The sequence below is a fragment of the Salmo trutta genome, chromosome 14, assembly GCF_901001165.1.
Source record: "Salmo trutta chromosome 14, fSalTru1.1, whole genome shotgun sequence".
Lineage (NCBI taxonomy): Eukaryota > Metazoa > Chordata > Actinopteri > Salmoniformes > Salmonidae > Salmo > Salmo trutta.
Window position 1 is genome coordinate 62331116 of NC_042970.1, and position 14138 is coordinate 62345253.

The 14138-nt window shown below is 44.2% G+C and overlaps 1 protein-coding gene across 2 annotated transcripts in view; it reads right to left on the reverse strand.

The window, feature by feature from the left end:
* Positions 1-14138, reverse strand: part of LOC115208566 (homeobox protein Meis1) — a 36228-nt gene that overhangs the window by 11348 nt on the left and 10742 nt on the right. For both annotated transcript variants that reach the window (XM_029776725.1, XM_029776724.1), the window contains exons 8-9: positions 13417-13568; positions 6122-6198 (exon numbers count right to left, since the gene is read on the reverse strand). In XM_029776725.1, coding sequence (XP_029632585.1) covers positions 6122-6198; positions 13417-13568 — 229 coding nt within the window. The remainder of the gene's footprint in view (positions 1-6121; positions 6199-13416; positions 13569-14138) is intronic.

The following is a 14138-nucleotide window of genomic DNA, read 5'->3' on the forward strand; positions in this document are numbered from 1 at the left end:
TGGAGTGTTGGAGTGTGCCCCTGGCTATCCATAATAATAAAAAACAAGAAAATGGTGCCATCTGGTTTGGTTAATACAGTATATGGAATTTGAAATGATTTATACTTAAGTATATTTTTTACCAAATACTTTTAGACTTTTACTCAAATACTATTTCACTGGGTCACTTCCACTTCTACTTCAGTGATTTTCTATTAAGGTATCTTGACTTTAACTAAAGTATGACAATTGGGTGCTTTTTCCACCACCGATTTAGATTCATAAGTTCCAGCGAGGACCGAAAAAATGGGAGAAAAAACGTCAGTGCCAGCCACTGAGTTGAGAGGCCAAACGGCTCTGAATTCCTTCACACACTCTGCTGGAATATCTGTAACATTCCACCGCAGCCGGCGATTCCAAGAACAGTACTTGTGTGTATGTATGTGTGAATGTGTGTGTGCATGTGTGCCAGCGTGCTTGTACACATACATACGTTCATACGCGCATACATGCATGTGTCTGTGCACGTTTGTGTGTCTGTGTGTGATTCAAAGGTTGGTGCTTTTAACCAAAAGGACATACTTGGGGGTCGCTCACAATTCCCCACGGCAACATTAGGCTCTGTTGTTGAACAGTGGGAGGCCATTACCTCATCGCTAAACCCTACCTTCCCCCCTTACACCCCTCGGTGGGCACATCTCGCCAAACTCAGAGGAGTGTTTCCATTAACTAAACTGTGAACCTGCCACCTCTCCACACACAGACAGACACACACACATACTGGTACAGAAATACAGATTTTTTGCGTGCACACACACATGCGTGCTCACAAGTCCATTTAAAAGCATTTATGGGAGAAACACCAAAAGCAAAGTTGGCTAAACTTGCGAATTCATTTGTATTTCTCAGCATAATACAAGAGAAAACCCTGGACTCCCTCTGAACATCAGCTCGTCAGCCAAGTTACCACGGTAACAGACGAATAATAGTTGACACAATATTAGCACTGCTGCTACATTAATAGCAGGAGAAGTCATCAATCTCCATCAAATGAAACAACATTTCCCATATCTCACCACTCACCCCCCCATCCAGAATGTGCATCCTATCTGCCCCTCTTTTTAGATTCTTCCTCTCCCTCCATTCCCCACCCCACCTCTCCCACGCCCATGATTCCCATGGGGCCCGTGTGGTACCACTACCTGCATGCTAGGTTGAGCAGCTAAGCAACACCTCCGAGAGCCTATCCTGATTCCTTCCCTAACGGCACCCTATATAGTGCCCGACTTTTGACCAGAGCCTATGGGGCACTGGTCAAAAGTAGTGTATGGTGCACTGGTCAAAAGTAGTGCACTATAAAGGGAATAGGGTGCCATTTGGAACACACAAAATGTTTCACAACCTCACCGTCCTTGAAAGAGGAAAAGTATGCAGCTGAATGTGCACTAGCATCAAGCTGGGATCTCTTCTCTACCTGGCTACATACAGCACATGTCCTTTCAGTATGAGTTTTGAAACAGAGTGGAACGGGAAGGTACTACTGTGAACTGTCCAATAACAACATTTTGCAGATTTTCGTTTTCTGTTGTAAGACATTTTTCTACGGTGTGCCCAACTGAACAGGACCCAGGCAGGCAAAAGTGCTGAATTGCAGCTGAGTGTGCAGGATTCTGGTGTGCAGGATGCTGGGTTCTCCTCTGTACCTGGCTACAGCACCTGGCCTCTCTGTGTGAGCCATTACCTTCCGCCCAATAACCATGGCAGGGTGGCACACCATGGCAGTTATATACAATTAAAAACATGACATTACATTTCACAACACATTAAGTGTGTGCCCTCAGGCCACTACTCTATTACCACACATCTACAACACAAAATCCATGTGTACGTGTGTGTATAGTGCGTATGTTATCATGTGTGTGTGTGTGTGTGTGTGTGTGTGTGTGTGTGTATGCGTGTGTCTGTGCCTGTGTGTGTCTCTTCACAGTCCCCGCTGTAACATAAGGTGTATTTTAATCTGTTTTTTAAATCAGATTTTACTGCTTGCACGAGTTACTTGATGTGGAATAGAGTTACATGTAGTCATGGCTCTATTTAGTACTGTGGGCCTCCAATAGTCTGTCCTGGACTTGGGGACTGTGAATAGACCTCTGGTGGCATGTCTTGTGGGGTATGCATGGGTGTCTGAGCTGTGTGCTAGTAGTTTTAAAAGACAGCTGCATTCAACATGTTAATACTTCTCACAAATACAAGAAATGATGAAGTCAATCACTCCTCTACTTTGGTCCAGGAGAGATTGACATGCATATTATAAATGTTCTCTGTGGCTCTCTATGTACATTTAAGGGCCAGTTGTGCTGCCCTGTTCTGGGCCAATTGTAAGTCCCTCTTTGTGGTACCTGACCACACAGCTGGACAGTAGCCCAGGTGCGACAAAACTAGGGCCTGTAGGACCTGCCTTGTTGATAGCGTTGTTAAGAAGGCAGAGCAGCGATTTATTATGGACAGACCTCTCCCCATCTTAGCTACTGTTGCATCAATATGTTTTGACCATGACAGTTTACAATCCAGGGTTACTCCAAGCAGTTTAGTCTCCCCAACTTGCTCAATTTCCATATTATTCATTACAAGATATAATTGAGGTTTAGGGTTTAGTGAATGATTTGTCCCAAATACAATGCTATTAGTTTTTTAAATAATTAGGACTAACTTACATATTTCTTGCCACACATTCTGAAACTGACTGCAGTTCTTTGTTAAGTGTTGCAGTCATTTCCTGGATTATATTGGAGAGGGTCCCATTAAAGAACACCCTCTGTGTTCTGTTAGACAGGTAACTCTCGATACAGCAGGAGATGTAAATCCATAACACATACATTTTTCCAGCAGCAGAATATGATTGATAATGTCAAAAGCTGCACTAAAGTCTAACAAAACAGCTACCACAATATTTATATATAAATCTTTATATTATAAATTTCTCCCAGCCAATCATGAGTCATTCGTTTAAGTGCCGTACATGTCAAATGCCCTTCCCTATAAGCATGCCGAAAATATGTTAATTTCTTTACTGTGAAATGGTAACAGACTGATTGGTCGGTTGTTTGAGCCAGTAAAGGGTGCTTTGCTATTATTGGTAGCAGAATTAATTTTGCTTCCCTCCAGGCCTGAGGGCACACACTTTCCTGTAGGCTTAGATTGAAGAGATGGCAAAGAGAAGTGGCAAAATAGTCCGCTGTCATCCTCAGTAGTTTTCCATCTAAGTTGTCAGACCCTGGTGGCTTGTCATTGTTGATAAACAACAATACTATGTTCACCTCTTCCACACTCGTTTTACGGAATAAAAAATGACAAAAGTTGTCTTTCATAATTTGTTCAATTATGCATGGATGTGTAGGTTCAGAATTTGTGGTTGGCATGTCATGCTTAAGTTTACTAGTCTTGCCAATGAAATAATCATTAAAGTATCAATGGGTCTTAAAAATATCAATGGGTTTTGTGATGAATGAGCCATCTGATTCAATGAATGGGGCCGAGTTTGTCTTTTTGCCCAAAATTTCATTTAAGGTGCTCCAAAGCTTTTTACTATCATTCTTTATGTCATTTATCTTTGTTTCATAGTACAGTTTCTTCTTATTTTTGTTCAGTTTAGTCACATGATTTCTCAATTTACAGTTTGTTTGCCAATCGGCTGTGCAGCCAGACTTATTTGCCATTACTTTAGCCACATCCCTCTCACCTATACAATTTTTCAATTCCTCATCAATCCACAGGGATTTAACCGTTTTTACAGTTATTTTCTTAATGGGTGCATACTTATTAGTAACTGGAGTAAGCAATTTTATAAATGTGTCAAGTGCAGTGTCTGGTTGCTCCTCATTAAACAGGAAATATTCTTTACATATATGTATGACCTCTTATACACTATATTAGGCCCAGCCTTTGGAACTTTGGTTTTCCTAGATATAGCTACTATATTATGATCATTACATCTGATGGATTTGGATACTGCTTCAGAGCAGATTTCTGCAGCATTAGTAAAGATGTGATCAATACATGTGGATGATTTCATTCCTGTGAATTCCAGTTGGGCTCCCGAGTGGCACAGTGGTCTAAGGCACTGCATCTCAGTGCTAGAGGCGTCACTACAGTCACCCTGGTTGAATCCAGGCTGTATCACAACCGGCCGTGATTGGGAGTCCCATAGGGCGGCGCACAATTGGCCCAGCGTCGTCCGGGTTTTCCTGGTGTAGGCAGTCATTGTAAATAAGAATTTGATCTTAACTGACTTGCCTAGTTAAATAAAGGTTAAATAAAATGTCAAATTAAAAAATGTAACTACCCTGGTAGGTTGACTGACAACCTGAACCAGGTTGCAGGCACTGGTTACAGTTTGAATATTTTTCTTGAGTGAACAGCTTGATGGAAGCCAGCCAATATTTACATCACACAAAAAATAGACCTCTCTGTTGATATCACATACATTATCAAGCATTTTTCACATATTATCCAGATACTGACTGTTAGCACTTGGTGGTCTATAGCAGCTTCCCATCAGAACGAGCTTTAGGTGAGGCAGGTGAGCCTGTAGCCATATTACTTCAACAGCATTTGACATGAGATCCTCTCTAAGCTTTACAGGAATGTGACTCTGAACATAAACGGCAACACCTCCACCATTGGCATTCCTGTCTCTTCTGAAGATTTTGAAACCATGTATTGCTACCACTGTATAATTAACGGAATTATCTAAGTGAGTTTCAGAGATAGTCAGAATATGAATGTTATCTGTTACTAGCAAGCTATTGATTTCATAAACCTTGTTTCACATTCAGATTCAGAGTGTTGAATAGTAATATGTACAGGGTTGCCGGTGTGATTGCAGGGTACAGTAAAAATCTTAGGCTTCGAGCTTCAACATGCAGCACTAAGTGAAATAAAATAATGAAAATGGTAATAAAAAAACAACAATAGAAATATAAATAGCACTATATACATAATAACAACTGTGGCAGTGAGGAATAAATAAATGTCCATTGGGGTGGAGGCAGAGTGAAGACTATTGAGGGGTTGTGGTGGGGTGGAATGACCATCGGGGGAACACCATGACTATCGACTGGAATAAAAACAACACAAATTGTAATGAAAAAAGTAATAATATAGATTAACAACTGCAATAGTGATGAATGTTGTTGGGGTAGGCTATATGTTCATCTGGGCTGTTTTTAGCACTTTTCTGGGATTCGTGATGTTTTTATTACTTTACTGGGAGGCTTATCAGAGGTAGACATGACAGTGATATTTATGTCTGAGCTGATAGTGCAGGCTAAGCTGCACACAGTGGACTTCCAACTAGGGCAAACCACCTCTGTGCTAACAGTATAACTCCGGTTCATAGGCAAATGATTACTGCAGACAATAGCTGTAGGATTGACAGAGGATTGTTCTGTGGGTATTCATTTTGACAGCTGCATATAGGGAAATACTGTGCATAGTGCATGCATATGGTGTAGAGTTATACCATAAACCATTGATTGCATTTTCTGTATTCTGTATTTTCTAATGTATATTGCTGTGTATATTTGCCTAGGCTAGGGTTCAATTGGATAGGATGTCTGTACAGCTGTATCTGTGAAGATTGAGATTTCTCATAGAGTGGTTGAATCATCATTCTTGTCTATGTTTTGCCTCCATAACCAGCCAGAATTAAACACATTGCAGGCTATTACCTCATACTTCATTAATAACTGTGGATATTTATTCATAAAATAGATCAAAGTACAGTGAAATGTCCTAGTTTCTTCTTTCAGATGAGTAAATACTGTAGTAAATGCACCCCGCACCACTGGAACTATTCTACAGGTTTCCTCTCATTCCAATTAACTGAAGCCAACAGGCTGTAAGGAGGATATTTTCAGTCAGGTGTTCCCAGAGGAATGAATCACTCAAATCATTAGACCCAGGTTGCCTGAGGTGGGGTAAACTAACTAAGGCTTGCATCCCAAACGGCATCCTATTCCCTATGTAGTGCACTACTTTTGACCAGAGCCCTATGGGAAATACGGTGACATTTGGACTGTGGCCAAAGTATTACTGCCATGTTAAACACATGCAGACACCAAACAACCCCAATTCAACTCACCAATTGTTGACTTGTAGGATCGTTAACCCTGTGTCCTGGGCCAGTTGTTTCTTCTGCTCTTCCGAAGGGTAAGGATGCTGTTTCAACGAGAAAAAGACAAATAATGAACATATAAATATAAAGGAAATAGTAACTGAAAGAAAACAAAAAATGCCTTTTGTGTTGTTGTGCCTAAAAGCAGCGCGCTAATTAGCGTGACCAAACGGAGGTATGGCTCAAAAGACTCATTAGGGCAATATGAAATGGAGTATAATTAATGGTGTGTGTGTGTGTGTGTGTGTGTGTGAGAGAGAGAGTGTGTGTGAGAGACTGTGAGTGTGTGAGCCAATTAAAGAGTTTAGCCGAGTGGAGAAACAGCTACATTAATTATGGGTGCTACTGGTGCTTTGCACATGCACACACACACACACACACACACACACACACACACACACACACACACACACACACACACACACACACACACACACACACACACAAACACACACACACACACACACACAAGCTCCTGATACGCCCTAGAGTAGGTTGAGCTGGTTCTCTTAGCAGTGGGGGGGATATAGATACAGGCGTGTGGAGTGTGTGTGTGTGTGTGTGTACTCGTGTGTAGAGATGGGAGTGTAAGTCACACGGGAAGAATCCCAATGCATTTAACTGCGCTCCCTTTTCTATTTACTTTCCCCTCCTACTCCCTAATCTGAAAGAACTGGATAGGCGAGCACTATGTCAGTAACTAAACCAAGCCTATGGCTTTCAACCATGGCTCCATGGCTCCAGACCTCTCAAGTCAGTGAGAACAAGCTAGGATATAGGAAATGAGCTCAAACTGTGGATTGACCATAAGAGGAAAAGGTCCAAACATCTACTGTCCTAACGCTTCATAACATCTAATGTTATTGAACATTAGAAATCAGACCTCCACTGTGACCAGTTCAAACCATCTGAGATGCCAAATACCCGCAGGCCAATTCCACATAGGCACAAAGCTAGAAATGACACGCTCTACACCTGGAGAATATGTATCTACCACATCCTTTTTCTGTGGCGACAGGGAGAGGGCCTTTGAGGTTACTGAGAATTTTTTCTTCACCGCTGAAACAATTGGTAATGGGTGTCTCGCCCTCTTGTTTCCATGTGATTTGATTGTAGGTAATTGGCCTAAACGGAGTCTCATTCGCCACAGAAAGTGGTAATCTCGGTGTCGCCTCATCAAATTGTCCCTCGCTGTCTGCCGGACATGTTCCATGTTCCTCCCAGTGGCCTTTGTTCCTGAATAACGTGGCTAATTCTAGCAACTAACAGAAGGGAAAATAGCAGCAAAACATTTATGGGAAAATTGGAATAACTCGCCTTGAACCAATCTCTACAATGACATTCAGAAGGAAAAACAAGTTAAGATACCATAACATCTTCCCAGAACACAAAAGTGAAAGCACAGTCACACACACACACACACACACACACACACACACACACACACACACACACACACACACGCACACGCACACGCACACGCACACACACACACCTCAGGCCTAATTTCAGAGTTTCCACTCCGAGACCTAATCCCGACCCACCCGCTCATTATGAATTCTAATCCTGTTAGCAAGGACTAGCAGCTCTAACGGACCCAGAGCTAACCGCCCCAGAGTTAAGGCCGGGCCATCTCCAACCCTGTAATCAGCACTGAGGCCTGGGTCCTGTTCAGTAGGGCCCACTGTAGCAAAAGGCTTTGCAACCAAAAATGTAAAATATGTGTTCCTATTGGAGTTCAGTACCTCCCCTTTTTGCTCTGTTTTAAACGTTTTATCCCTACTGGACATGACCCTTGGCTCTGACACGAGGAAGATAAAGTTGCCTCTCAACGCTGATCCAAAGTCAGTTTGTGATTTTTCACTGTAACGGTTACCGTTAGGATTTATAGCATTTAAAGCTGATCCTAGATTTGTGCCTATAGGGACATTATACTCGGAGCACTCTGACATGAGTGGCGACACAGATCTGCCACCAGCTAGCAGCCACTCCAAGCTCAGGCAAGAACTGCGCTCTAGCATGCTGGGACAGATCGAAACCATGCCTTCCGGGTGAATGGCTAACTGACAGCAAATCTCCAATGAGACGGAGGACACCAACAGCAACAAAGTAGTGCAGATCAACACAAATATCTGGGGGAAACAGAGCTGCGCTAAGGCTTAGCTGAAACAACTAACCTGAAAATGAATGGAACTACGCTTAGCTTCGAAAGAATTTACCTGAAAATTTGCCTAACTTGGCTTAGAATTAGAAACAACTGACTCTACCTGAAACTGAAAGTACCTTGTCTTATCTTCCAAGCAATTGGCTTTTACAAACAACTCTACCTGAAAATGAATATAACTTGGCCTAGTTCCAAAACAACCAACTCTACCTGAAAATGAATATAACTTGGCCTAGTTCCAAAACAACTGACACTACCTGAAAATGTACGTAACTTGTCTTAGCTTCTAACACAATTGACCCTGAAAATGAATGTCACTTTATTTCAACTGTTAGCATGGAATACTGCAACTATCAACAGTCAACAGGCCTCTATGTCGCTCCCTCTCCCACTCCACTTCCAGCCAGCCTGACCACACTGAGCGGAACACCCCGTCGCCATACCTTTCAGCACCACATTAACAGCAACAGAGGGAAGCATCGTCAACCAGGTCGATCCTAGCAGGCAGGTCTAAACACATCAAATGGAAAGGGGGCTTTACTGTGAAACTAGCAAGAGAGTCAGTGTTGGAGGGGTGTTGGTTAGAGAAGGTAGTAAACACACACAAGCATATGTGCGAGAATGCGCACATGCACGTACGCACTCACACATACACACATGGACATACTGTACACATACGCACACACGCGCACATCATACACTCTTCCACTCTCCTACAACACAATACACTACAACTCATATAGTGGGCCCTGACATGCCTGGTGTCGACCACTAAGTGGCTGCCGCTGGGCTGTGGGTTGTGAGGCAGCCTAGGTGGTGACAGGCCAGCTGAACCAGTCTCCCACCAGCCTCCCACCTAGCAGCCAGCCAGCCAGCCATCCAGCCAGGCAGGCAGGCCAATGAAGGCCTTAAACAGGGCCCAAAGCCCCAGGCTACATTCCTCTGCTGCTAGCCCTAGCGATGGAGCGCGTCAACCAACCCCCACCCCTTCACCCCCCAAACAAGGGCCTCTAATGAGTGGGAGTACCTACTACTGACCAATCTCATTAGTAAACGGCAGTAACAGAATACGTGGCATTTCACGGCTATGGGGTAAGAGAGGAGGCAGGGGGGGGCTTGTCACTCTGTTCCACACCTGCTGGTTGGAGGGAAGGGTTGCTGTGAGCAAATGGGGGTCTGAGCTGCGAGCTCTTTGAGTTCACGACTGAACGATCAGCCAATTCAGGAGAAGTTTTGGGAGGGTGATTATGTTGTTTACTGGACCAGTAAACCTGTTAGGAGGTTGTAATTACTCCTCATTTGGAGTGAGGAGCAGCTCAGAGGGCGGTCGGTCCGGCACACCCACAACCTGACACAGCTGAGTAGGACGGGGCGAGAGGTGAGAGATGAGAGGTGAAAGTTGAGAGGAGCGGCTAAATAGTGGAGGGTAAACGTACTGTATCTGAATCAAACTTAAGCACCTATTCCGGGAAATGACCCATTTTTTAAAACTTTATTTTTGTCCTCTCGATCTGCAGAGTTCACCCACCTTTATTTAACACTACATCCCTAGAGGGATCCCTAGCTTTAGATGGGATGTAATTAAACAACAGTAAGGCTAAATACTAAACTTCACAAACCATCCAATATCTAGTGCCCTAACAAACGGTTTGTGGCATTTTGGCAAGGGTAAGGAGAGGGACACTCCATAAAAAATGCAACAGGCCACATACATCCAATGTGTGTCCGGCTGCTATAGGGAAAAGCAATCAAGACAGAACATGAATTGCAGAGAAACACCACACAGCACCACAGAGTCAGGTTTAACTGCTGAACTCATCTCCAACGCACCCCCAATCAAGCTCAAGCTTCCCCCATTCACTGTGTACTGCCATCTGCCAATCTCCTCCAATCTCCTCTGTCCATCAGCCCACTTCTCCTCACTTCATTATTTGTTCGGATCTAAACACTGCCCATTTACCTTGTCAGAGAAAAAGGCCCTGGCCAGTGATGTATGTGACCACATGCTGAATTTCTGGGGAGGTCAATAAAAGCGACCCCCGCTGGGCGCTGAGTCCCAAGCCCCTGGAGGTCCCTGGGGGCCTGTCAAAAAGGTAATGGATGATGTTTTCACTGCAGGGTGAGGGACCCAGAGAAAGAGCGAAGACCATGCCCTGACACAATGGGGCGCCAGCATTGGATAAATGAACTCAGATGCCCCACAGGTCTCCTAAAAATATCATGTTTGGCTGCCCCTTCTTTCTGCTCCTCCCTTCTTTGAATGTGTCTCAAACGGTACCCTATTCCCTACATAGTGCACTACTTTTGGCCAAAGCCCTATGGGCTTGTAGTGCACTATGTAGGGAATTGGATTGCCACTGACTCCAATAATCGTCTTCTCATTACTTCCAAATATTTCCCTGGAACTCAAATAACTCAAATGGGCATCGAGAACAGAGGAACTAAAAGAAAGGTTTAAAAACAGGGGCAAGAAGAAATTCAGATATTGCCCCCCAACAAAGGGGCGCATTCAGCTAAAAAGGGAGGAACAGATTTTTAGTTTGAGAGGCCGAGACGCGATTATACACCATGTGTAATGTTCTTAATTCTTTAATAGGGTGGCGCCAACAATTCTGAGTGCTTGCTTGGATTGAATTAAGGAATAATCAGGAACCGTAAGCCCCGGGACTAAATTGAATTTACAAATATGAATATGGATGGATTGATTCGTCACACGTACATGAGTGGCGCTAGTCGGGGTGGTTTGGGGGTGGGGGGAGGACAGTAAATACACTGTGTGTATAGGGGCAAGCTTGGGAAGTCCAGGGACTTTTGGGTGGGCAGGAGAGACCAGTCAGGCCATAGTAAATTTTTAATTTGTATCATTTCATGTCCCAGATCTAATGACATCAGGGCAAGACTGCATTATAAATGTGCCTTTGGGTAGACGGGGGGAGGGGGAACAGGGAGGGGGATGGGGTCGGCTGGCTACCGATGGCATGGGAACAGTGATTCCCTGCCAGAGTATAGGCTGCTGTGTGGCACACCACAGTTTGCCATGGGTGATTGGCACGTCAACATCCGAGGTGGCTCTGGCAACAAACAACCAATGACGAATGGGTTCAAATGACCTGTCGAACTTTGACCTTTGATGATCCCGGGACGAGAGGGGATGAGGTCATTTCAGGGGCTTCCTGTGAAACGCTAACCAGACTCTTTTTTTTCTGCTTAGGAGGGCATTCTTTTTTTTTCTCCAGAGGACAGAAAAGCAGGAGAAAATGTTTCTGCATGGCATGGGTTATGTGCACTCTAAGGTTCAGGAATTAGGCCATCTCCAACCTACTTGTCTAACTGAGCAGTTTGCCAGTTCAGAAGTTCTCTTCACCTCTGTGTGACCGAAGCATTCCGTAACTCACAGATTTGGGTGTTTTTTTAAATTACAGGTAACTTGTAATTTATTCAAACCCAATTTCAATAAACAAAGTTACAGTACGCTTAGCGACCCAGTACAACTTCTTTCCCACCTGTTTCTGCTCAGGTTTGAGTAGAATGTGCTTGCAGGGTTGGAGCACACGTTGTTATTACAGCACATCTGTGAGCAAGAGGGTGGCAAATTAGCCTCTAATTGCATTAACAGGGATTATGCCTTCCAGTTGGTTTTTGCTTTTTACATGAAACACTTTGTAAAAAGAGAAGCGAAAACATGTGAAGAAAACAGCACGTTCTGCTGTGGTTTCTCTTTTACAAGCTGTGGCTCCTCTCTGACTCGCAGGCTTAAATATTCTGTGCACAACTAAGAGAAGAAAGAAATAACAAATGGAAAAAAAACGAATTATTAATAAAAAATGAGGGAGGGAGGGAGGGAGGGTGCTTGCTAAGCCCTCCCTCACTCCTCACCCCGCCTCCTACCCCCCTCACCATGGTAACGACCCGCCAATTTAAGTAGAACCTCCCACAATGTAGTGGGCATGGCAACAATCTGAACGCCTGGGTTTCGTCCCATTACCCTATCACATAATTACCTTTTCTTTGGGGAGCTGGGGGGATGGAAAGAGGAAGAAAAGGCCTGTGGTTCCCTGCTGGAGGGGCAAGAGTGCGCCCCCATTTCTCACCAGGATTCCTGGTACACACATACGCACACACACATCCGCAGCCAGCTTGCTAGACCACATGCATGAACCTTTACCAAGTCCTTGAGAATCGATACGGTGGAAATGGAAGATACTGTGCTCATAGTGGCAATGCACACAAACACACACACACACACACCAAAATGTTACTCTCCAGAGAACTTGGGAATGTCTATGGTCAACTCTCTCTCCCTCCCTCTCTTCCTCCCTCTCTCTACCTGGGTTATCTCTCCTCCCTCTCTCCCACATCCCATCTGCTGCAGGCTGCAGCCACCCCCAGGTTCAGTGGTAGGTCCTGGCAGTCACCTTGACCCCCATCGAGACATCCCGATTTAGCCTCTCCTTGTATGGAGCCCAGACAGAAAAAGGGGGGAAAATGCCTGCATAGCAAAATCCTCTCAGTGTTTCTCTCTCAGTGCCTGCTGGCCAATTGACTAGCTTGCTAGCTTTGGCCAAAGCTGTAAATCAAATATGTCTGTGTCTATCAGATATGTCTCCCTTTAACAGTCTGTATCCGTGAGACTATGGACACAGAAAATATGGCCTCTCTTTTTACTGCTACTTCCTTCTAGCTCGATTGGATGGCGTGCATGTTAACCAAAGTCTTTTCTCACAACTCACTGCACTCGTAGCGACTGACAGGAGAGTTAGGGAGAAGTTATCTACAAAATAATTATCCATATAGCTTTGACATGACTAGTAAAAAAAAACACACACACGTACACACCCACATGCATGGTTCAGTTTGACAACTTCGGTGGTCATTTCAAAAGTCATTTCAACAGCCAAATCCTCCTAAACCTGCTAGGCAGCAGGGGGAAAGTCCCCTCCCTCATCGCTACATTTCAGACTTGTCACAACAACCCTAAACACCCATAAAGTGTAACTGAGGCTAAAGGGCATGACATGGAGCTCAAAATGGCCGCCGGTATTGAGGTATCACTGGTTGGCTTCTAAGAAGTGTAATGGTGATCCACTACTCTACTCACTGTCAAGTGCTGGAAGAGCCACGCCCTCATGATGTTGGTGGCCACTTTAGGGAAGATTCCTCGCTTCTTGTTGTGACGATCCCTCTTTTCCTTGTCAGGGTCGTCATCGTCCCCAGTGCTGGGAGAGGCCACCCCGTTGTCCATGCAGTCACCTGTCCAAACAAAGGCAACAGTTAGTGTGGGTTGGTGGTTCCATGGGGAACTAAGGAGCGGGGTTTAGGACATTTCGGCTCCAACCTGGCAACCGATTATCTCCTCTTGGACAAATAGACAACGACTGCTCGTTTAACTTCAGAATTTTCTTTTTTTTTTTACTCTATTTCCCCAGGTTGTGGGGGGAATAAGGACAGACCATTCTGCTACAACCTGGCAACCGACTATCTTCTCTTGGACAACAGTCAACAACTGCACAATTTTGCTTCAGGAATTCTAACCTTTGAACATAGCTTCTCTGGGTTGTGGAAGGAATAATGTTACATTTTACATGATTAGCCAGCGATCGTGCTTTCCTGGCCTTGTTTACCTGAATGTGTTTAGTTGGTGCATTAAAACAGAAACGTTTTCAACCAAAAGGAGAGAATTCTGCTCCAGCATCTTGGCCAAAAGACAGCAACTGATCTTTTTTTTTCTTCCGAAATTCGACCCTTTTACACAGTTTTATCACTGCTCTGATTATATTTATCAAACTGCAGGATGCTGTAATAGAGTTACTGCTACACAGT